Source organism: Rousettus aegyptiacus, unplaced genomic scaffold (assembly GCF_014176215.1).
Source record: "Rousettus aegyptiacus isolate mRouAeg1 unplaced genomic scaffold, mRouAeg1.p scaffold_m13_p_4, whole genome shotgun sequence".
In the NCBI taxonomy this organism is placed as follows: Eukaryota; Metazoa; Chordata; class Mammalia; order Chiroptera; family Pteropodidae; genus Rousettus; species Rousettus aegyptiacus.
This window is the reverse complement of record NW_023416307.1, coordinates 112,002,125-112,027,990: the sequence shown is the minus strand read 5'-3', so window position 1 is coordinate 112,027,990 and position 25,866 is coordinate 112,002,125. Positions and strand designations below refer to the sequence as shown.

At 33.6% G+C, this 25,866-nt stretch overlaps 1 protein-coding gene across 14 annotated transcripts in view; it reads right to left on the bottom strand.

Moving 5' to 3' along the window:
* The window catches only part of DNAH12 (dynein axonemal heavy chain 12), a 185,285-nt gene that overhangs the window by 51,963 nt on the left and 107,456 nt on the right, over window positions 1-25,866 (bottom strand). For 13 of the 14 annotated variants that reach the window (XR_001595223.2, XM_036218452.1, XM_016131606.2 and 10 more), the window contains 12 exons: window positions 24,974-25,135; window positions 22,319-22,513; window positions 17,662-17,795; window positions 16,189-16,351; window positions 15,400-15,480; window positions 14,767-14,943; window positions 12,487-12,618; window positions 10,600-10,689; window positions 9,827-9,967; window positions 7,645-7,886; window positions 6,479-6,626; window positions 5,793-5,938 (listed from right to left, as the gene is read on the bottom strand). Coding sequence is in view for 13 of the 14 variants with exons in the window: in XM_036218452.1 (XP_036074345.1) it covers window positions 5,793-5,938; window positions 6,479-6,626; window positions 7,645-7,886; window positions 9,827-9,967; window positions 10,600-10,689; window positions 12,487-12,618; window positions 14,767-14,943; window positions 15,400-15,480; window positions 16,189-16,351; window positions 17,662-17,795; window positions 22,319-22,513; window positions 24,974-25,135 (1,811 nt within the window). In the remaining variant the exon portion in view is untranslated. The remainder of the gene's footprint in view (window positions 1-5,792; window positions 5,939-6,478; window positions 6,627-7,644; window positions 7,887-9,826; window positions 9,968-10,599; window positions 10,690-12,486; window positions 12,619-14,766; window positions 14,944-15,399; window positions 15,481-16,188; window positions 16,352-17,661; window positions 17,796-22,318; window positions 22,514-24,973; window positions 25,136-25,866) is intronic. The other variant, XM_016131609.2, reaches the window with a different exon arrangement.

Sequence of the window (25,866 nt, the reverse complement as noted above, 5' to 3'; positions counted from 1 at the left end):
GTACAGAGAGAACCCCTCTGTGTCATGGGCATTCAGAAACAGTTGAAAGCTGAAGGTAAAACTCTTAACTGATAAAAACACTCCAGAACACTAGTCCTTATTCTAAATATGGACACATGAATAGATTAATTTGAAGCCTCTAGTCTCCTAAACTTTACCATAGCAACAACGAAACTGAGACCAATTTAAACTCATGAGTAGATGAACTCAAACCTCTGCACTGATGGCATGATGGAAGAAAGGCATGCTCATTTTCAGGAATTAACACCATTTAGCTCAGTCCCTACTGTTAGACCCATGAATTCTGACATTAAATAAAATATTATAAGATAGTTAAATAAGCAAGGAAAGACCCTAAAATATTCTTAGGAGACTAACAAATACTTAGAGATGACACAAATGTTGGAAATTCTTTTTAAAATACAGATTTAAAAAAGTAACAGTGATTGAAATGTAAAAGAGCTAGTAAAAAGTGTGGGCAATATGCCTGAAGAAATGATCTTTAGCAGAGAGATGGAACTATACAGAGTTAAATAGAAATAATATAAATAAAAAATACATCAAGTCTAAAGACTTACTTTCATGGGCTGTGTGTAGACTCAATACGACTAAGAAAAGAATCAGTTAATATAGTTACTAACTATACTGAAGATAGTTTTAAAGCAATTACCCAGAATGAAACCCAAAATATACAAGGGTGTAAGAAGCAAAACAGAGTATCCAATAGCTTTGGGACAAAATCAAGAAGACTCACAAAAGTAAATAATCCCAGGAAGAGAGGAGGGAGAAAATTAAATAGATCTGAGAAGCTCAGAGAACCTCAAACAGGAAAAATACCAAGATGAAAAAATACACACCCCTAAACACCTCATAATCATACTGCTAAAAACTAAAGATAGATAAAAATTTAAAGGTTGTCAGAGGAAAAAAAACACAGTAGATGAAAAGGAACTAAAATAAGATTTAAAGCAGACTTCTCATTAGAAACTGTACAAGCCAGAAGCAATGGAGTGACATCTTTAAAAGGGTGAGGAGTGGGGAAACAAAACACTACTTCAAAAACTGTCAACTCAGAATTCTAAACCCATAAGTTTTTGGTTTGATACAGTCCCATTCATTTATTTTTGCTTTTACTTTCCTTGCCTTTGAGGTCAAATTCATAAAATCTCTAAAACCAAGGTCCATGAGTTTAGTACCTATGCTTTCTTCTATGTAATTTATTGTTTCAGGGCTTATATTTATGTTTTTGATATATTTTGAGTTAATTTTGGTGTATGGTGACTAAAAAGCTTCTGCACAGCAAAAGAAACCATCGATAAAACAAAAGAAACAGAGGACCTAAACAGACACTTCTCCTAAGAAGACATACAAACAGCCAACAGACAAATGAAAAGATGCTCTATTTCACTAGCTATTAGGAAAACACAAATCAAAACCACAATGAGATAATCACCTCACACCTGTAAGAATGGCTGTTATCAACAAGACAAGTAATAACAAGTGTTGGAGAGGACACAGAAAAAGGAACATACATTGCTGATGGGACCGTAAACTGATACAGCCACTATGGAAAACAGTATGGAGGGTCCTCAAAATATTAAGAATAGAATTACCTTATGACCCAGCAATCCCTCTTCTGGAAATCTACCCCAAATTCTTGAAAACATTTATTCATAAAGATACATGCACCCTGATGTTCACTGAAGCATTATTTATAGTGGCCAAGACATGGACCAAAATGCCTTTCAATAGATGACTAGATAAAGAAGATGTGGTACATCTATACAATGCAATATTAGCCATTAGAAGAGATAAAATACTGACATTTGCAACACCATGGATGGATTTAGAGATAATCATGCTAAGTGAAACAAGTCAGACAGAAAAAGTGGAGAACTGTATGATTACACTCACATGTGGGCTGTAAAACTAACAAGATAAACAAACAAAAACTCACAGACACAGACAACAGTTTAGTGATTACCAGAGGGTAAGGGGAGAGGGAGGAAATAGTCAAGGATAAAGGGATTCAAATATATGGTGACTGAAGGAGATTTGACTTCAGGTGGTAACCACACAATACAATATACAGATGATATATTATTGAGTTATACACTTGAAACCTATATATAATTGTATTAACCAATAAATTTAATAAAAAATAAAAATAAATAAAAATAAAAATAGATTATACTTTAAATATTGGCTATTAAATTAAAAAATTATAAAACCAGCAAAAAATACATTTCAAAAGGAAGACGACATAAAAACTATCTGAGTGAATTAATTGTCAACAGATCTGTGCACAGGAAGTGTTTAAAATATTCTTCAGGCAGAAGAAATATGAAACCAAACAGCAACACAAAGAAATTAAGAAGTCCAAAATTAGGGAAAAAATAAAGCTAAATATAAAAGACATTTTTTCTTAATCACTCTAACAGATAAATTATTATGTAAAGCAATAGTAGTAACAATGGATTGTGGAATTTATAGTATATGAAAAAGAAAAATATACAACAACATAAGAGAGGTAAGAGGCATTTGGAACTATACTGTTGAAATATTCATATACTATATGTATAATAGTATGTTATTATTGAAAAATTTTTAGTGATAAACTAAAGATGGATATTATAAACTCTAGAGCAAACACTAAATATAGGGAGTGTATAACCAATTAGCCAATAGTGGAGATAAAATATTATCATATAAAATTTAAATAATCCAAAGCCAGGAGGAAAAAAGAAGATAAAAGGAACTAAGAACAGAAGAGACAAATAGAACTAGCAAGGTGGTTTAGATTTAAATCTAAATGTATCAATAATTCCATTAAGTATAAATGGTATAAATATTCTTATTACAAATCAGGAGTATTATGTTAATTATATCTCAATTAAAAATACAAAAAAGGTCCTATAACCCCCATGTTTAAAATCCTCAAATGGTTGCAAATGTTCTGCATCTTGATTGTGGCAGAGATCATATGACCATAGGCCTTAGTCAAAATTCATAAAATGGTATACCTAAAATGGATGAATTTTGCTGTATAGAAGTCATACCTCAATAAAACTGACTTAATTTTTTTAAAAAAAAGTGAGGAGGAAAACAAAAACATTTTCAGACCAATTTAAAAGTCCTCACTAAAAGAAAGACTAAAAGGACAAATGAAGCACTACAAATCAATGAGAAAAGGATGGATAACTCAATAAATAATACTAGGATAAATGGCTATCATTATAAAAAATAAATAAATTAGATCCTTACTCATCATATCCAAAGATGCAAGAAGAAGCAAACACCAGAGTCCTAATTATAAAAAAAGCACACTGCTTTCCCAGCTCATGACTCTTTTTCCTGAGAACTACACTCCTGATCTCCAAAACTCATGTTTGTTACTATAATGGCTTGGCCCTCATTCATAGGTATGAGTAGACCTACAGTAGATAATTGTCCAATCTAGGCCAATCAGTTTTTTTCTTACAGGAATTTGAAGTCAGACCGAATGGTCGTGGTTAATCTATACTATTCAAGGTTAATCTATAGTATTCAACTGATATATTTTGTAAAGTTAGGAACTAAGGCTCTTGTAGTAAATGGCCATATGCATAGAGAAACAGGGTCAGTATATCATTGAAGATAGACTAATGAGGCAGCTGTGCAGAAAATAACACAGAAGACAGGTTTTACAGCTAGAGAGGGAAAGATGGAGATGAGGAGTCCAATTTTGACCTTCCAGAGGCCTAGTGGCTCAACTTTTCTCTGAGGTACACTGAGTCTATAGTAAGTAACCAAAAGAGTGAACATTAGCTATATTACTGGGTTTTGCTGTCAAGAGGTACAGAGAGATTAAGCCTCTGTGGACACTTAGATTAATGTCAAGAAAGATGATAGCCACAGATGACTACACTGGACCCAAGTGGCAAGAAGTCAAGTCTGGGCTATAAGGATGGAGACTCATCCCTCAAAACTTACCCAGATTATGGCCTTTTGACTAGGTGGTCCAAGAATAACAAGTAGAAAGACTAACTTTATTGGAATATTACTTTATTAGAAGAGTCAGAAAATGACAGATTGTTTTCCTCATTTTACATAAAACCTGGAAACCTTAATTAAATTTCAACTAAGACTTATAGATATCTCAACAGCATTTTCTGAAGTTCAATTTAAAAAAAAAAATCAGAATGGCTGCCAAATGAATGGAAAATAGTTCTAAAATATAATTGATAAAGAATAAGGATCTAATATTCTGTTAAATAGAACTTTCTCTGCTCTACCAGAGAACAGATTTTTTGAATAGTTAAATATATTTTCTCAAATTATAATAAATTTTACTAATTGTGTAGAAGTTTCAGCCTAAGGATGTTCACTGTCAGGTAAAATTTTGAGTGGACAAACACTCGAAATATGATTACACACATCTTTATTTTATTAAAACAATACTATCAATATAAAGGATACTTAGATGTCTTGAAGTATCTACTAAAGTTTCCAAAGAATATAAACAAATGATAATTCAAACTTTTAGAATGTAAGATTTCCTGATATCTTTAATGTATCTCATATTCCAAGAAGACTGAAATTTTAATTATCATTTTAAAGATAGTAAATGTAGTATCCTATTTCACATTTTTCTTAACCTAGTAATTTGGAAGTTAAATTGCCCTGGTTCAAATTCTGACTTGGCCATTTATTAGTTCAGTTATTTTACTAAAATTCAAATTACTAAATCACTCTGGGCCTCAATTTCCTCACCTGTAAAATGGAATAATACTTAACTCACAGGAATTTGTGAGGATATAGGGAGCTTATAATAGTGCTTCATGAATATGAGTTCAATAGTGCCTACCATAGTATGATCCCACAAAAAGACTTCTAAAATTAGATGACGAAGTGACTAAATAACCATTTACAGGAAACTATTTCTCAGATGAGAGTAATTTCCCAAGTTTTTCAAATATAAATGAAAGAGTAACACTAAACACCATTTGGGAAATTCATATAGCTATCACACTATCAGTGATAGCAATTAAAAAAGATAGCCATGAAATTATAACATCAAGTTATAATATTTTGATGGTACTACACACTGAATAGCCAATAACTGGAAATAGCCCAGGTGTCCAGCAATAGGAGAAGGTATAAACAGTGATAAATTCATAAAGTGGAATACTACTCAGCAACAAGAAACAGGAATATTATGCTGTGTGGAAGAAGCTTTGTACAAAAGAGCATATACACTATGAATAGTTTATATGATGTTCCTGAATAGGCAAAACTAACCTATGGTAGAAAATAATCATAATAAGAATTTCCTACAGTGGGGTAAGGGCGAGAATTTACTGGCAGAGGACATAAGAACACTTCCTGGGATTTAGTTATGTTCTGTATCTTGATAGAGGTTGGGGTTGCACAAGTGTATACGCTTGTATACATTTTTTAAGAACTCATGAAATAGTGCTCTTAGAGTTTGTATATTTCATTGTATGTAAATTCTAACTCAAAAGAAAAAACAAATATTGAACTTCAATTAATGGATATGCATGCTGAAATATTGAGGGGAAGTATACCTATGCCTGCAACTTATGCTAAAATGCATAAAAAAGGATGAGCTGATGAATGGATAGAGATGAGAATAAATATTTGATAAAGAAGCAAGAACAATAAAATGTTACTCTCAGGATCTAGGAGGTGATAGCTTTATGGGTGCTTACTCTAAAATCCTTTCTACTTTTCTCTATGTCTGAAAACTTTCAAATAAAGTCATCGAAAAATATATACTTTATGTTCCTTACCAACGCCTGGAGTTATTAACAATCACTCCATTATCTATGGAGAAAGTATCTGTTGGTAATCCAGCAATATTCCAAGCTCTAATTTTTACTGGGTCACCCAGGGTCTTACTCAATGAGAACTCCTCTGAACATGGGATTTTTTTCTCCTGTAAGAAATAAACAAACATCTGATGTTTTCTTTCATCATGTTGATTGGAACATTTTAAAATTAAAATATTGATTTGTCATTAGATATTATTTAATAACTCTAAAGAACAGGAAAAAAACTGAATGGAAGGTTGGACTATTACGGGGATGTAAAGTACAATATAGGGAATATAGTCAATAATATTGTTAATAACCATGTATGGTGTCAAGTGGATACTAGACTTATCAGGGGGATCACTTTATAAATTATAAAAATGTCTAACTACTATGTTGTACACCTGAAACTAATATATTAAATGTAAATTGTAATAAAAAAATTTTAAAAATTTTTTTAAGTAAAAAATTCAAGTATATAAGAAGAAAGATGGACTGTAAAAGTATTTTACTGATCAAACAAGAAGCCAAAAAAGAAAGACTCCAAATTTTCAGTTATTTCTTCCCTTCTCTGTCCTTATTATCTCCCCTTCCCTGTCACCCAAATACCCTAAAATGAACTTTGAATGTTTTAAAAAGGAATTTGTGAAATATAAAAACATTACCTTGCACAATATGCTCCAGTTTTTTGTACATGTTTGTCGAAAGCCAGAAGTGAAAGCACCGAGATAGGCTATTACTCCTGCTGATACTAAAACATCACCAATTAAATTTTCATATACTATCTGAAGGTCATCTGCAGCTTGAGACCATCTGTGAGATAAATCAAAAGCAAAATAGCTTCAGAGAATGGTGGAAGACAATAATTGAAAGGATAAGGGGCTTCTGGTACAAAACAAAAAGCCATGAAATATTGGGTACTTGCTTATCTATAAAATGAAGAGGGCAGGTCCCTTCTAATGCTAACATGCTATAACATATCTACATTATGCAAATGACAATCTACTCTTTATTATTAAAATATAAGGCATTTCTTGCAGGAGTCGGCACTTCAGAATAAGCAAAAACAAAAAGAACACCAGCATTTTGTCTAACAATTTTCTTCAAGTCGATTTGGTCTAGTGGCCCTGCTATTTGTTTCTGTATTTATTGTTAGTCTGTAAAACCTAGGAACATTTGCAGTTCACTATACAAAATTATATTTAAGTTGTATAGAAGCTAACCTACTACTGATAGGGTTGATATTTTTATCTTAAAGAGGCTTTTACAATAAAAAGGTACATTCCAAAACCATCTAATCTGCACTATAAAGTCAAAGACATATTACCTTATCAAGCAACTCATTCAACAAGTATAATTAATAAATGAGACAACTGGCTGCTCAGGACAAATAAACAGAAGAAAGCTAACTGGCTTTTTTAGATCAAGCCAGTTATATCTTCTTTGAAATAAATTTCAACAAAGTGAGTCATGCATCCATTACTCTCTCCACAATACTTCATTATCGAAAATTTTGAACAAATAAAATTGGTAAGAATAATACAGTGATCACCCACATACCACTTAGATTAAAAATTGTCTTATTTACTTCTCTCTCTCTCTCTCTCAATCTCTCTCTCTCTCTCTCTCTCTCTCTGAAACATTTGAAAGCAAGTTGCAAACAACATTCCTGACACTGATATCCTGTTTGGTGAAGCCTGGCCAGGTGCCTTGTACAATGTCCTACATTCTCAACCAGCCATTTAAAAATAAGTAATAATAAATACACAAAGAAAAACACATATTCAAGCCTGATATTCTTAAATATTGTTAAAATGGGCAGAAATCTGACCTTGACTTTTCTCCACCTAGTCCTCCAATTAATTTTGAGGCTCTTTCAAGTTTCTTAGCACAGAGTTCTACCTGGTCTTCTAAACGAGCCTTTTCATCAGTTTTCTCAATAAATACTCTTTGTAAGTTTTCCAAATGATTTTCAACTTCTACCAGTTCTGCTCTCTTCTGATTCAAAAGATTCATTGTCACAGCTAAGGACTTCTGAGCTTCTGTTAAGCGGGCTTTCTTAGGAGCCACTACCTGTTTGGGAACAATTTATACAGCTGTGATATATACTCTGTAAAGCTGACATTTATATAATCCTTTAGAGATATTATGTATTAAAAATGTTTATCATTACACATACACTTACTACCTATAATAATTATACAAAATAAACATTTTACCTTAAATTTTATATATTTTATATATAAATAAATTAAAATATATTTATATGCCTTATAAAATATATACAGCATTCTAGACTAGCAAATTGTCATCTATAAAACAAATAAATTATTCTGGACTAACAAAATGTTATAATATGTAGCAAAAAATGGTATATTATAAGTAAAATAATGAGAAGTTGCCATGTAACTGTTGCCAAAAACAGAGAAAGACATGTAACAGGGATTATAAATGTTTAAAATATATGAATGTGCTTTTTTTTTTATTATTGTTTTCTTTTTGTTTTGCTTTTTGCATTTTTAAGTCTGTGATCTTCTTCCCAGTCAGCTGAGGTTTACATTTGCCTTGGGGATTAAGACTGTGAAAGAAATACAAAGAAAACGAAAGCCTTGATTTTTATTTTTACTACCAAAATTGAATTTTTCTCAATAAATTTTGAAAAGCCACACTTTGTTGAGCGTAAAAGGATTTTATAAAGTTCTTATTTTATTATGCTCCTTAGTATATCAAGAATGGGATTTGCAACTTTATCATTTACTGTGCGATAAGCCATTGATAGAATTTAGAAGATAACCAAAGATTATGTGTCAGTTTGAGAGAAAAGAGGCCTAAGTCTTCTGCCATGAATAAAGCTGAAGGCAAGAAAGAGGGAGGCAAGGTATCAGACACCAAAAGTCCCACTTTCTCTCCTCTGGGCTGAAATCCTGAAGGGGAAAATACGTTTAATAAATAGAAAGCAGGAAGCTCCACTTTCTATCTTTGACTTCGGAGGAGACCTTGCTGGATACCTTCTTCAAACCTCCTTTAACAACATAAGGCAGCTGCATCAGAATTAAAATGGCAGTGAGGAGGAAGTCAGGAAAGAACCTAAATGCTTTGGCTTTTCTGCTTTATAGAAAGGATCCAGAAGATTCCACATTCCTTGTGGGACATGTGGAAATTATCTAGGTTGAGAGCTCACAGACCTGGTATGAGACTACTGTGGGCAAGACAAGATGTTCAATGGAGGGATATACCAGATAAAATCAATTTTATTTCTGTAACAAGTGTATACAGGTCTACTCCCCTGAAGCTAACAATCAAACTCCCTACCTCTCTATGGGCATATGTACCTTAATAGGAATATCTTTCCAAGTGTTACAGACTGATCATTCATTCTATACTCTGAGGTTGTTCTAAACACATGCTACCATGTATTTTCATCTGCATTTTTATTTATATTTCCGGCAAGCTACAGAGGGCAGCTCCCCAGTTCCTTTGCTTGCCAAATTTACAAACTGCTCTTAAGCATTCTTTGCTCTCCAGCAATTTGGCCCCAGTGGATACTCTATAAAAGGTTTCCTATCAATGCATGCCATTGCGTCAGGGGATCTTTCCATGCTCTGCCTCTTAATCCTACTAGATTTTCTTACTTCTGAACCTTCGAATTAATTTTTTAATCTGCCACTTTGCCTTTGATGTTTTGAATTTTTCTTTGCTTCTGCCCTCCCCTCATCAAACTCTAATTCTCTTTTGCCTCAGGTACAGGCCCAATAGGTATAGGCCAGTCTGGCTAATTCCAATGATCGTCCCTGCTTCCATGGCACTACCACTCACACTAGTCCCAACTAGGTCATGTCACATGCAAGTGTTCTCTTCATCTACTAGGTACTCAATTATTGATGTTTATGATGCAGCAGGAAGAATTCTTTCTGGTAGCACATTTAGAAAAGTCTTAACTAGTAAATATATGCATAGATTTTAATTTCTGGGACTATTTCAATAGAAAATGGATATGCTGATCTTCAAAATACCTTTGCAACTCTGTCATACACTTCCATAGCCATGATCCACTTACACAGACCCTCAGCTGCAGAAGAAGCTTTTGCAACCTTAGGGGGGTCAAATTCAGGGTTTGTTAAGTATTCACCACGAATCTTCTGCATTATAGTCACCTACACAACAAAGATTTAGATCTTAAAATTTCGACATATAGCACACAATTATAAGATAAAAAAATAATCATACATAGTAAAAAGAACTTGAATTAAAAAGTTATGTTATCTTTAAAAAACAAAGTTAATTTTTAAATAAACATAACTGTAGCAGAAACATAAGTCATATGTGAGCAAAATATGCAAACTTATTACAGATATTGAGGCAAAACGTTTCTTTTTAAAAAACAAAGACTTTTGCAGGTTGAGAAAACAGAAAGAAAGGGAAAAACAATTAAACATTAATAAATAAAACTTTGGATGAGAAAGAATGCATTGTACTTTTTTATCTCACATAACTTTGTGTATCACATTTGTTAATAAACTATTATAAAAAGACACTTAGAGAACTCTTTCATGTCAATTGTACACTAAGACAGTAATTTTTTAAATAACTTTCAGTGGTCTGAAAGAGAAGTGGGCCTATCTGTTATGAGAATTCATAATATAGTCATTAATAGAATATTCCTTTATTTATTATTTTAATCCCAAAATGGAATATCTTCTTATGTTTTATATAATATTACATAATGTTAAAGATCTTACACATCTTGGCAAATTACATTTACAAAAAAAAAATCGATGAAACTCACTGGGATGTTGTCCTTGTCATATTCTCTCAAATCTCTTAAGAAATTCATATCTCCCAGAAGTTTTTTGCTAGGTCCCCAGTAATCTAATACCTAAAAAAAAAATTTAGGAAAACTTCTTAAATGTACAATTAAAGATGCTCGCTATAAAAGTTTTCTTCTTGAAGTTTTAGATATGTTTTTTAGAGACAGTATATACTTTTGAAACTTAAACTTACATATTCTTCAAAATAAAAGAGATTACTCTCCCCTATCACATATTATACAGATCAAATATTTAAAATATAAACATAAACTTATTTATTCATTTTTATAAAAATTTAACATTGAAAGGCAAATGATTATTTTTAGAAAACAAGAAAAGCAACTAACATAAACACCATCACAATTTCATATAAGAAAATATATTTTTATTATTTCAACTTTTATTTTCTTTTATTCCTAACTTTCCTAACTTTCACCCCAGAAATGTAGTTCTATAGACTACATTCCACCCCATCCCCAAAATTCATATGTTGAAACCTAATCCTCAATGTAATAGTATTTTGGGGTGGGGTCTTTGGGAGGTGATTAGGTCATAAATGGGATCAGTGCCCTTATAAAAGAGACCTCAGATAGCTTCTTCCCTCTTCTGCCATGTGAAGACACAGCAAAAAGACAGTAGTCTATAAACAAGGGTGCGAACTCTCAATTTACTCAATTTACTGGAGCCTTGATCTTGGACTTCCCAGGCTCCAGATCTGCTAAAAATAAATTTCTGTTGTTTATAAGCCGCCCAATCTATGTAATTTGTTACAGCAGCCCAAATGGACTAAGACAGGTAGCAAACATGTTTCTTACAAACAATCACCTCACCTCCCTAAGCTCCTCAAGTGAAATAAAGAAAAGAAAGTAGATAGATGATTATACATTACTCTGCCACTTAAAAGATAAAGAGCATGGTACATACTTGTCCTAATGAAAGGTGTTAAACACCATAACATTCTTTTTCCTACTTTCAGAAGCCTGATAGGGATACTGTGCGTGTGTGTGTGTGTGTGTGTGTGTGTGTGTGTGTGTGTGAATGAGAATAACTTTGGTAAGGAAAGAGCCTATTTTATTTATTATATTTATTTATTTTCTTTATTATCTCAGTGAAGAATAGAATGACAAAAAAAAAAAAAAAAATCCCAATTCTCCAGTTCAGGTATTCAAACCCAGGTATTATAAAAACCTGAAAAGAAAACAAATTGATAACTTCAGATTAAGGTGGATGCTATGCCTTCCATTTTAGCCTTCAATAATTATTATATATAACAGCTAACATTTATTGTGACCTTACTGTTTATGAGGCTTTATACATAAGAGCTTTATATGTATTGGTTAATCTAACCCTCACATTAACTGCGTGAAGCAGGTATTATGATAAATAACCTTCTTTTTTACAGAGTTCCACAGAAGTTAAGTATCTTGCCCAAGGTCACACCAGTAACCTTCTGTCTATAGAGCACGTGCTTTTAACAAATTCACTATACTGTAAATAGGCAGAATTTTCGAATGCTCAAAACAACACCTCTGTGGTTACATATCACACTTTTGAGAATCTTAGCTGGAAGAGTGTAGGTATCTCAGTGTTCATTCAATTCCACCCCCATGATAGTAGAGAATCCTGCATCGACAGAAAAGAAGATGGAATCAATTGGAAACACATTTTTCTGATGCTATACTGCCTTACCTTTACCCTGGGATAAATATAGGTAGTGTTTTACATAGTTTATCCTGAATCCATTGAATCTGGAAAGCAATATTACTTCCTTTGACTGGGTACTATTAATATTTAATTCGATAACAGTTGCTATAAAGTAGTTTATACATTTATGAATATGATTTAAATCTGTGTCTAATTATTACCTTGCCTCCGGTTCCTGAAGGATCTGAAATTTTTTCTGGTTTTATATCTTTCATGACACAAATAGCAGCCATCACTAACTTAACACCAGATGGAGGATTCTTCATTGATTTCACAATTGTAATGTCGGCTGGCTAAATCAAAAGAAAACAGGATATCTTTAGAATAGTTTATTTCTAAATAATGAATTTTTATAATAATGTTGGGAAAAAAGCATTGATTTTCATTTGTAATTATTTTTTGCTTTGCATGGTTATGAAAAAACTAACAAAAAGGGAATTTAGCACAGATTAAGACCAATGGTTCTCAAACATTTAGGAGTTCATAGATCCTAATGAAAATCTGATGACAGCTGTGAACCCTCTAGAAAATATGTTTTTGCAAATAAAAACAAAATTTGCATGTAACCATATACCAAGTCCATACATAGAACCCTAAATTACATTAAGAACCCTAAGTTAGACAAGACTTAATTCTATATTTTCTTATATATGAGTTTTACCCCCCAAAATGAAAGAAGAGGTAGGTCCCAATTCCAAACTTTTTTAAAAAAAGTTATATATTGTTAGACAACAAAAGATTCACTTATTATCCACTCCAATATCCTTCTGACAGCCCTTGCAATTGTTGGAAAGCTAACAACTATATATCTTAGTTTCCCATGCAGCTAGAGTTGTGGAAGGTCATTAGGTTCCACCATCAGATCACTTGAGTAATGCTAGAATTAAGACTGAAAGATGAGCAGGAAGTGAGGTATCTGTTTAGCCAATATGGATTATAGTAGAGGTGGTGTGGCTCTGTAGAAAGGCTTTGCAAGCTTCTGACTCAGAGGGATTATTCTTCTGGTAGACCATTTCTGCAATTTGGCTTTGTGAGTCATTTCTAGCAGCTCAGCCTAGGATCTGTTTCTTCATCTCTTCCAATAATTCTGTAATCCATTTATAAAATCCCCTAAAGAATTCTGTCTGCTTATACTAAATAGAGTCAATTCTCTTCTCAGCAACTGAACTCTACCTCATATCAAATACAGTGTTTGATACCAAAAAGGGTACAAGCAACTAACTCTCAGTGAAAGGAGAATCTAATATTAATTAGGTTCAATAACTGATGAGGTTTGAAGGCATCAAAAATCCTGAGAGTTTCAGAGGATGGCATGCTAAAAATCCATAGTACATAGTGAGAAAACAGTTACTTAGATTAAGGATCATGGTCATCTAAAATGGAGTGCCTATTTTAAAAAGCCTTTGTCAGAATGATTGGCTGCTGTGATAAACATCTAAGGAGAGAATGAAGATAGATCATTGGGTAACATGTGACTTTTAAGTGTGCCAAAGAGCAGACAGGAAGAAAATAATAAGCTCAAGGTATTACATTCCTGGCTCACGGCACAGTGAGAACAGTAGGAAGTTTCTATAAATGTCCTAAAATAATCTGATTTCTTTTAACTATAAGGCTGATGTAACTGAAAATCAGAGTTTGATCCTGCGAAATGCTAGATTATCCATTGGTTGAACTCATCATCTTGTCAGGTCTTTTACATGATAGTGAGGGCACTGATTAGGAAAGGAGGCAAAGAATGGGATCTGAATATCCCGAACCACCACCATACTACACTGGGCCTCTCTAATCAACAGAAGCTATTTCTCCTCCTCATATTTGGTGAGGTTGTTCTAGTCTTGCCTGAGAACCTGTAAAAAGTCATATATAACACAGTGTAAGGCAGGCAGGTGCCCCACATCTGTACTGGAAATGATCTTTAAGTATTTCTGTACATGCATGTCCAGGAGCCTGCAGAAGGGGAGCTCCACACTCTATTTAACATATGTCTCCTGGTCTATGTATAGAACCACTTTGGCCTCTTCGAGACTGTTCCATTTTCACTGAAATATCCTGAATGAAAATTGTAAATAATATATGAAAGCAAAAATATAAAAGAATGTATCAAAGAGAAATTGTTTAAAGTCAAGTTTCATTCGACTAGACAAAAACAATTTAATACCACCCACTGAAATAGAACTACACCTTATTCACTTGTTTATTTGTTTGGTTTGTTTGTTTATGGTGACATTGGTTAATGAAATCCAATAAGTTTAGCTGTACACTTTAACAGTAAGATGCATACATATTTACACAACATGTTCCCCTCCCATAGTTAGATTTCTTTCTGTCACCACATATTTGACTCCCTTTTCCCCATCTAAGAATTACACCTAATTAACCAAGTACCTGTACACAATTTTATTTTGTTGATGAAACACAAGGTAGCTAAGTCAAACACTTGCCTTTAGTGTATCCAGTGCAGACAGAGCTGCTTCCAAGGCTGGAATTGCCTCAGCTAGGTCACTTTCACACTCATTTTTCAGAACTTGGGCTTCTTCAGCCTTTCCACTGGCTATCTCTTCATCTAATTTCACAAACTTTCTTTTTGCTTCCACTTCTACAGACTCTATCTCAATAATCTAAAGAAAACAAAGGAAAAAATAAAGATGATTCCCCATTTTATTGTTTTCTCCATTCTAGAGACAAAAGAGTGTTTGAAAATTATTGGGGGGATTGTTTTATGAACAATATAGATGCCTAACCAAGGTACTGTATACTTGAAACTAATTTAAATAAATAAATTTATTTAAAAGAAAAGAAAATTAGGGAATCTAGTATATCATTTTGAAGGGTAGAAAGGCCCAAGATAAAATGAGGATAAATGCAACTATATGTGATCTAATTTGGTGGTGGGCTTCCCACTTCCCTTTAAAAATAATGGAAACCACAGGACACCTGAAGAGATAGCCAAGCAGTAGAAAAGGATAAAGTCTCTAATATCTAGTCACAACACTGAGGTGTATTTTCAAGGCTAATTTTACATATTTTAATTGTCTGCTGATATCAATTTGAAAAAAATATTCAGAATACTGTACCTGCATCATTTTTGCATTTTCAATTTTAGCTTCCTCCAATTTGGGCTGTAATTGAACAAGCTCCATTTTCATTTCGCCAACCTAAATGAACAGTTTGTCATTAAATTTTCATAGCTACAAAAACTACAGAAGCCAAACACAGAAAATTGAAACTTAAATGTACATAATGTATTGGGGCCAGAAAGTCTTAACTTTTTCTTTCAGTTCCTTACATGATACACAAAATCATGAGAGTGTGGCCAGTTTTTTTCACAAAAGATTTTATCAACCTTGAGTATTTGACAGGGCAGTGGGAGAATGCAGTTGCCATGGAAGAAGTGGCATCTCGGGGTATCCCTATTACACTATGTGCATGGCACACAATGCATATGAATCATGCAAAACTCTGTTGCTTATATTGAACTAATGATAATAAGTATTATTAGCACTTGACTCATTTAAAAAACCCCAATCTTATATTTAACTAGCTATTACAATAAAAAGTCAACCCAGACTTATTATATTCTCTCCAAATGCCAAAAAATTAAGAACAAAACAGAATATATTTGAGTATGAGTGGTCTGGGAAACCTAGTGAACTTCTCTGAAACTCACTTTACTCATTTTTAAAATGAAAATCATAAAAGTGTTTATCTTATTGAGTTATGACAAATAATTGAAGGAATGCATGTCAAACATATAGCACAGTGCCTGGCACATAATATATTGTCAATAAATTATAGCTCTTGTTATCATTATTTCTTACATTTCCTATTATATATTACCATTTTGAGCAGGTCAGCAAATTTACCTGAGACTCAGCAAAAGCTAGTTTGTCAAGCCCATTCACATATCGTTGTTTTGCTTCCATGACAGTTTGCCGCTTCTTAGTCAAAAGCTGTCGAAATGAGGCAATAAGTTCAAGATAAGAAGTAGCAGTGACGTAGTTATGTCGTCCTAACTCGTGCAAGAACCTAAGAGAGAGGCAGATAACACATATTACTATAAGTAATGGGCTCCACAAAATAAGAGGTACATGCAATACAATATTAACAACAAACATTTAAGAATAAGGGTTAATTTTATTTAGAGGCTGCTGAATACTTGAACTTCATAAAATGCTAGAATTCTACACATAACTACATCCTAATTTCTGGTCTGAAAAATATCAAAAAACAATGATAAATTTAAAAAGCACAAATCAACAAAACTGTGCATAAAAGCAAGAAAGATAAAGGCCTTTTTAAATGTTTCATAAGCCAGAAGAATCTAACCCTGAAGGAACCCAAGATATTGCGTAAGCTAGGCAAGTATAATGGGAAAGAGTATTGCAGCTAGGATAGTAAAGATGAGTCATCATTTTTTGTACAAGTGTGTCATGTGTTGGCTGAAAGGAGTATGGCCAGAACGTCGACTACTACATATATACTGGAAACAATGGAAGCAATGATATTTCATGGCAAGTATGTAGATTAGCACCCAGTGCTTGGTGTAACTGTCCAAGCCAACCATGCTAGCTGGCTGTATGATTCTATCTATGAATAGGCCATATACTCTATTATATAGTGATATGAGAACTTGGGTTTATGTATCTTTGAAATGAGGATCTCAGAGATTAAGAGGTAAAACAAATACTTTTGAAGTATTCACAAACTATGAACCAGCTCCCTTTATCTGATAACTTCCATTCAGTGTCCCCAGCAGCAATGTTTGTTCTATGAAAGTTGCTACCCTAACCACTGCTGATCAGACCAGGATTAGACACTGGACGCAAATGAGGCTGATCACATTTCAGAACAAATTTGGAATAGGGAGCTGGAAACAGGCAATCAGTCTCTGCCTATAGCTGAAATTGTAAGAAGTAAACTTGAGAACCGACAGGCAGCCAGTTTCCTCCACATGTACTGGGAAGTAGAAAAATTCAGTACACAAAGAGAAAGAAGAAAACAGATGCCCAGACAGAAACCAGAATGAGAAACAGAGAAAAGGCATTTTTGGTTTTAGAAGGGCTTTCTAAGTCCTGCTTCTGGTCATTTCTGAGACACACCTGTATTCTTTCCCTTAAGTTTGTGAGACACTTCTGTGTCTTTATAACAAATACACCCTTTTTGTTAAAACTAGATCAAGTAGCTTTCTATTACTTTTAAGCTGAGAGTCTTAACTAATTAAATGATCAGAGATATCTAGAAAAACATAGAAAACCTATTAAAATTTTGAGCTTTCACAAAAAAAGATGTTTTAAAATATAAGGCATTATTGTAATTTAAAATTTATTAATATTGACCTTTCTGAGAGATTCATTATAGAAGTATGGAAGTATTTGCAAATTGGAACTATCTCTTGTCGTTCAACCTCAGTAAGCTCCAGTGTTTCTAAGAATTTCACAGCTACAAGCTCAAGGGCATCTTCAGGCCATGGCTAAAAATCAGAAAAAGAAAAATTTATAAAATTTAAGATGAATTGTCCTATTTCAACAATAGAATGTTAAGTATCTTCCTGTACAAGAATAATCTAGGATTGAGAAAGTTAAATTTTAATGGGGAAAATAGAATTAGGGGGATTGAGGTCGCAAGTAAATCCAGGAGTGATCTACCGAATATGTTCATATAGTGAAATTAAAGATAACAACATATAAATGGTCAATGATATTTTACATGTAAAAATATATACAACGCTGCTTTCTTAAATCTTCCACTTGGACATCTAGGCATTCCCAATTTAAAATGACAGTGGCTAAGACCACTAGTTGCCCACATAATATCTATCAGCACCTTTTTCTTAGGACTCCAATGTTATTCTAGACAGTAATATGCCTAAGTAAAAGACTACATTTCCTGGACTCCCTTGCATTCCAAGTTAAAGACATACATATAGTTGTTAGGGATTTCAGGAAAGGCTCTTTAGGGTTACGTTGAGCTGGAAGGTGTCCTTTTTGACCTTCTCTCCATCATTCTACTTCTTGTCTAGAACACAGAAGTGAAAGTTAGAGGTCCAGTAGCCATCTTAGATGCACAAGATGACTTTTCTAAGGATAGTAAAGCAGAAAAAAATTTGGGACTTTGATGACTTTCTTAAGCCACAAAAGCCCCAGTCTGCTTACCCCCAGATTTTTTCTATATGAGAGGGAAAAACCCTACGTCCTTAGTTTAGAATTTTGTTACTAGTAGCCCATCAAAATTACTAACTTATTATATCCAAAGTTGAACTTTTGATTTTCTTCCCCATGAAACTGCTTCTTCTCCAGTCTTCCTTGTCTCAGTGAAATGGTTCCTTTGTTCTTCCTAAAATATGCCAAGCGCACCACTGCCTCTGGACCTTTGGATTTGCTGTTTCCTCTAACTAGAACCCTCTTTACCTAGAACTCCCCATGACTCACTCCTCCATATCTCTGCTCAGTGCTAACCTGTCAGCAAGGTCTTCCCAGAGTTCTAAAACTACACTCCCTCCTTCATTATACTTTCCCTTATCTTGAGTTTTTTTCTTAGCACCTACCAGTACCTGATATATATTTATTTGTTCATTTGATTACTTTCTGTCTCCTCCTCACACTAAAATGTCAATCCATGAAAGCAAGGACTTTGTTTTTCTCACCACTGTTATCTTCAATATCTAAAATAGAACTTGTCAATAAATATTTGAAATATTTATTCAATGAAATAATTTGTTAAATGAGTAAATCATCTTCACTTGCTTATTAAAATATTTTCCAAATTTCCTTTTATTTTGATTTAATGAAATGCTTGTAATTTTGTAACTTTGTAGCAGCCAATATGCATTTTAAGATCAATTTTTCCAGTGTCTGATCCTCTTTGTAGTAAAATTTAAACTTTTTTGATCAAGCACTCCATTAGTGAAAAAGTTTTAAATACACACTACCAATTAGGCATATCTGTTAATAGATTATATTCACATGATATTATTATATTAATATACTTTAAACTTTAAAAGAGTCTTCTAAAGATTAAATCAGCAAATTTTATAGAAGGCCAGAATAAGTGTCATATGACTTATATATTATGGAAAAATTATGGAAGTTTATCTTGTGTTCAGAGTGCTTCATTTTTAATTATGCTGCTAATCATGAAGGTTTAATGCTCTATGTAGTAATTTAAATATTTATGACTAAAGTGATAGAAACCAGTCTATGTCTTCAAATAAAGGGGATGTATCATCATATATAATAATAAATCCAGAAGTAAGGTATTTCCAGAGTTGCTTAATTTAGAAGCTCAACCACATCTATTTTTCCCATCTTTTTGCTTTACCATTTTCAGTGCATTTATTCTATACTTGGGCTCGTCCCATCATGGTGACAAGATGACTGATGCAGCTATGGACATTATATCCTCAAACAACAAGGCTGAGAGATAAGAAAGACCCATCTCCTACCACGTAACTCTTTTTATAGTAAAAAAAAAATTCCTCAAAGCAGACTTTAACTAAAGACCCACTGGCAAGGAATGGGTCAGGAATAGGCTCATGTATAAACCAATTCACAATAAAAGGGATGAGAGCACCAATTTTGATTCAGACTAACCAGGAATTAATTCCTATAAACACAGCTACATAAAGGATAATTTCCCAAACAAAATCAGAATTCTGTCAGCAAGGATGGGGTGAGCAGAAAATGACTATTGATACATAATCAATAACATACCCCATGCCATAATAAACTAATATTGCAAAGCATGGTCTTGTCAAATCTTGTTAAGTAGTCATTGTTTTTGCTTCATGATATGGCTGACACAAAACTTCAGGTAGTTCATGCTAGTTCATGCCATTCTCTTACTGTCTACTTATAATTGCATTATGTCTTCAATTTTCAGTACATTGCAGGAATCCCTCAGGGCACCCTGCATACCATCTATGACACACTCCCATACAAACTGAGTAAGGGTGTTGATATTAATCTATGTGAAATATTTCCTACAAAAATGAATATTCCAGTAACTCCTTCCTTTATTCTCTGAATTGTTTTGGCATTCCTGATAAGTATACACCATACTTTGGATACTAGTGATCTTTCAAAAAAAGTCAGTGCCTTCCTGGTTGTGTAACACATAGGAATATACACTCACTTCCTGAGTTTCACAGACCCAGGCCCAAAACAATGCCATCGGCTTCTCTGACACAAGTTCTAAACCCCCACGACTTCACTGTGAAACATTTTTTCCTGTTATCCACTTAATTTCCCTTACCTTATTTGCAACTCCCAGTTCTTTTTAAAAATTAGCCACAACGAGAATCTCTTATAATAGAATGGAAAGTCTCATGTTATGAAAAAGATATCCAAAAGTAGAAGAATTTTATTTATAAGATTTCACACAAGAAAAACTTATGTTCGGTTTTGGTTTTCAACTACTTAATGGAAACAATGGTTCCAAAATTCAGCCATATCATGAAGCAAAAAGCCTGTGGACAGCTTTTTTTTTTTTTTAGATTTAGGGCAAATTGTTTATTTTTATTTTTTTATTAAGTTTATTGGGATAACATTGGTTAATAAGCTTTTATTCTTATATGAACACTAGAACATACACTAGCTTAAATATGTACAATTCTCAAAAGAGCAGAATTAGTTTTTCAAACATGCAATTGATAAATAGGCAAAAGAGAATAAAACAAATTAGTATGTGAAAATATTTTTATAAGGAATTATCCAGGGCCAATCTATAGTCCATGTCCTATTGGGTATCAAACAATTAAACAGAAGTCACCATGAGCTGCTTTTCTCAATCTATGACAACTTAATGCTTTTATATAGTAAGTGACAATTGGCCTTAAGGTTAAGTGAGTTAGAGGCCTTCATCATTTGGTGCTGGCATGACTGAAATTGCCACTCAGTTGATCTTCCTGTCTCTTTTGCTCCACTCCAAATCATTCACCACACAATGTTTTTTTCTCCCTAAAATATAGATTAGCTCAATATATGTTAATCCCTTTGCAATGTCTTTAAACATAAAACCAAATTCCTAGGCACATTTACAAATCCCTTTATAATTTGTCACCCACTCAAAGTTTCAACTAAACTCCTGCTGCCCTCATTGCCAGTTAGCTATACCAAACTATGTGCAGTTGCCCAAATGAGCCATGCACTACACTACCCACCATTTTACCTTTGCACATAGTATCTCCATATGATGGTTAATTTTATGTTCCAACTTGACTATGGGCTACAGGGTGCCCATATATTTAATCAGACATTATTCTAGATATTTCCGTAAGATGTGTTTTTGGATGCGTTTAACATTTAAATCAACAGACTGAATAATTGCCCTCTCTAATGCAAGTGGGCCTCATCCAACAGGGATAGGGAGCTATTCCTAGTGGGATATCCAATCGGTGAAGGCCCGAAAAAAACAAAAAGACTCACCCTCCCCTGAATAAAGGGAAATTCCTCCTGCCTGACTGGGACATCAGTTTTTTCCTGCCTTCAGACTTGAACTGATAAATCAACTCTGATAAATCAACTCTTCCTGGTCTCAAGCCCACTAGCCTTTAGACTGGAACTATACCATCAGCTTTCTGGGTCTTCAGCTTGCCAATTGCAGGTCTTGGAACTTCTCAGCCTCCATAATCATGTATGTCAATTCCTTATCATATATATATGATTTCTTTACATATGTATATGTGTATATAAACATAATACATTCTATTGGTTCCTAATACACCCCTCCAATACATAATTAATGCACTTCCATACTTCAGAGATTCATTGTCTTAAGTATACCTTTAGTACAACAAGATTATGGCTCTTTTATATAATTGTGACTGCTCATTTGCTGATTGCCTTTTCTGTCTTCCAGTCTGGAGTGTAAACTTCTTGTGGAAATCATGTAGTCTTATCAGTCCTTGGTGCCAAGCTTATGTATATTAATAAAGCTTGAGTGAGATTTCAGTAAAATTCCAAAAGATTAGTTGCCCTCCTCTCCAAAATTACAAACCTGAAACCAGTCAATGGTACAGCAGTTGATGAGGGATGGGAACTGTCTCAAGCGATTTCGAAAGGCATCTCCAATGGGGCTAAAGGCCACTACAACATGAAGATTATCTTTGCAGCGATTCACAAAGAAAGCAAACAGGGCTAAGGGACTAAGTTCATCATGTTTATTGCCAGCCTGAGCTACAGGACGAACACCCTAGGGAATATCAGAAAATAAAAACCTGGTAAATAAAAATAGATAAGCTGATAATGAGATTAGTAGATATTGAAATATTAAAAATTTTTATTACTCCCCTTGTAAATATCTTTAAATTTTTGTTTTTATAGTAATAGATTGGCTTTTGATATAATTTGTACTTAGAAGACTTATAACTCCTTAATTCTATAATGCAAAAACAAATATCTGCCAAGAATTGAACTTATAAACAGAAAGTTCACCAAGGTACATTCAAAATTGTTTTTAAGAAAAAAAAATCTACACAACTGAAGTACGTAGTTAAAAACATTATAAAATATCCGTACATTTTAATTTTATACAACTGTTAAAAATAATGAGGTGTACCAATGTATGTGCTATGTAAGGCAAGATAAATTAAGTGGAAAAAAACCCCTAAATTGTGCAACAGTATGTATAATATAATCTTCTTTGTTAAATGAGAAAATATACAGGTATATCTGTATATATAGGGACACCTTTTTATGGAAGCAATCACAAAGAACTATTAATATTTGGTGAGATGGACTTAAGGGAGAGAGTGAGAGTGAGGCTTTCATTTTTTATTTTGGACATTTTTCTGGGTTTATGTCATTCTTTTTTTTTCACTTTGGATATTCTTATGCTCTTTGAATTCTCTAACTTTGTTCTTATAATATTTGCATATTTAAAAAATGTAAATAGCATTCTTTGGTAATGAGATTATGGGTTACTTTTAGATTCTTTCTTTGTATATCTTTATATGAGAAAGACATTTTACTTGAGGTGAGGCATAACGGCTCCAGAACCAAACTTCTTGAATTCAAATCCCAGCTTGCAGTTTATTACATATGTGACCTGGGGGCAAATTATCTCAACTATTTTGTTGAGGGTTGTTCAGGGATCAAATGAGTTGTGGCACATGAACACTTGAAATAAGATGAAAAAAGATGCTACAATAACTTAATTCTGCAAGGAGTGCTAATTGAACAGTGGAAATATAGTCTGGAAATGTAGGTCTGAGGCTGGAACTCTCATAAAGTTAGTCAGATGTGCTGGTGCCCTCTAGGTAGTGCCAGAGCCAAGCTATAGACGGCTGCTATTGGGAGTGAGGTTTAAAGTAAAATCTTTGTCAGAGGGATGAAATAAGCAAGTTCAAGACATAGTCTTCAAAGTGGGATGCACAGGATGGTATATAGAGTGTAAAGAAAATAACAGAACTTTAAATATTACCTTTTGTATTTAAGAACATCAGTATAAAACAAGCAGAAACAGGGGGTTATTTCAGTACACCTGAGTTCTGACTATGGCTATTTCCTTGTGGATAAATTGATATGGTGTTCCTAGGATTTGGTAGAATGTAAAGAATGGAAGTTCTTAAGGCCACTGCTGGATCATACCATAAAATAGTAATGAAGCAATGGAAAAGTGTTGTAGCAAAATGATGAGAAGGTAAACAATAGCTAAAGTAAGCAGGAAAGCCTAGCAAAGTTTAGGAAATCCCATTCCCCAAAGGTGACTATTCCTTGAATGGGAGTATGAGGGATGAGTTTATCCTATGACTTAGGAGAATCACCATTCTTCTCAGCAGCCTTGGTCACATCTTTGACATTGCCCAAATAAAAACAGAGAACTTGGGATCTTTTTTTTATTTTTCTCCTTCTGCACCCCATTCAGGCTACAAGTGTACCATTTACTGAGGGTTTTTTAAGTGCCTGATATTTCATAAGTGCTTTATTTAATTTGATCCTCAGACCTATTATGTGTATATAATAGTTTTATTCCAAAGAAGATAAAAGCAGGGTGCTTGAACTAATAGGATAAATCCATTTTATTCCAGATGGGATCACTGGAAACTAGAATAAAGCATTCAGGTGTGAGTAACATATTCAGTGGATAAAAGTATTTATGGTAATGAAAAAGGGAAATTACTAGTAGAGATCTTGTATGGGAATATCTTGAGAAATGGGAGCTGATGGACAGGACATTAGAAGTAATGGCTGCTTCACAATTGTGTTTTTTTTTGTCAATTAAATCACAAGGCATGACACTTGGATATGTTACAATTATTAAGACAAATAGTTTTATTAAAGTTTTTGAAAAATTTTAACCAGGGGTAAACCAAAAAAGCTAATCAAGTAGTGCTTTAACTATGTTTTCTTATATCTCTTTAACTCTAAGACATGACTTAACACCTATAATAATTCATAAAATATGCTAAGATCAAACTAATGACACAAACTGCCATAATTATGAAAAATTTATACAATAAAAATTCTGTCTTATAACAATAGTAGAAGCAATTTAAAATTCACCAAAAGAAGATGTATTAAAATAATATACTTTAAGTTTTTAATTACCAAAACCCTCTACACAAGTTATATTTATCCTGGAGAGCAGAGAAAAAGTTTCAAGAAAAGAAAGTTTCTATTCTGGGAGAGACACTCTATAAAAAGCATTTACCTCCATCACTTCTTGTTTTTCGTCTGCTGCAAAAATGTTAGGTACTTCTCCAGTATTGAGCACACTGTCAATATCCTCTAGAAAAGCTTCCTCTTTAATCTGAGTGTCTGTGATTAGAAAGACTGTCTTCTGGCCTTTCATGCCCACATTCCTTAATAGAACCTTAAAATAAAAATGCACTCATAAGCAAAATGTGGTAGACATTTGCTTTATCTCCATTTCTCCTTCTTTTGATGACAACATCTCAAATTTAGAGTAGTATTTCTCCTCTCTTCTCATGGGACTGTCAATTATGGCCTCCATTTTGCCTATTACCTGGGTGGAAGACCCCAACTTGTCAGAGCTACCTAAGCCCCTAGACATAGTCATTGATTCAGAGGAGGGCAAATGATTTAAGTGGACCCAATCACAGTCTTCAGGGACTTAGAGGGACTTGAAAATGGAAAGAGTATCTGTCATTCTAAGATGGATGATATAAAGGCCAGTACTTTAGAACTACTAGGGGCCAGTTGTGTTGCCACACGGAATAAGTCTGAAGACTCTGGAGTTCCACAGGAAAGTGTCAGAGGAAAAAAAAGACATTAAAGGCAGAAGAATTCAATAGAAAACCAAACTAGAAATAGAAAACCAAAATAGAAAGCTCATGAGAAGAAAAAGGAAATTAAATAGACCAAGGCACCTATATATGCTAGAATAAAAGCACGTGCACAACCCCAAAGAAGAATAATCCTCAGAAAAGTTCTGAGAAATCTCAGAACCTCTAGTAATGCTGATTGATGAAGTTTTCCTCCTGCATGAAGCTAGTCCTTAAAGACTGGGAGCAGTGGCAGCTTATCAAGTGCTCAAAACTCAACAAAAGATCACAAGGCATACAAAGAAACAGGGAAACATGG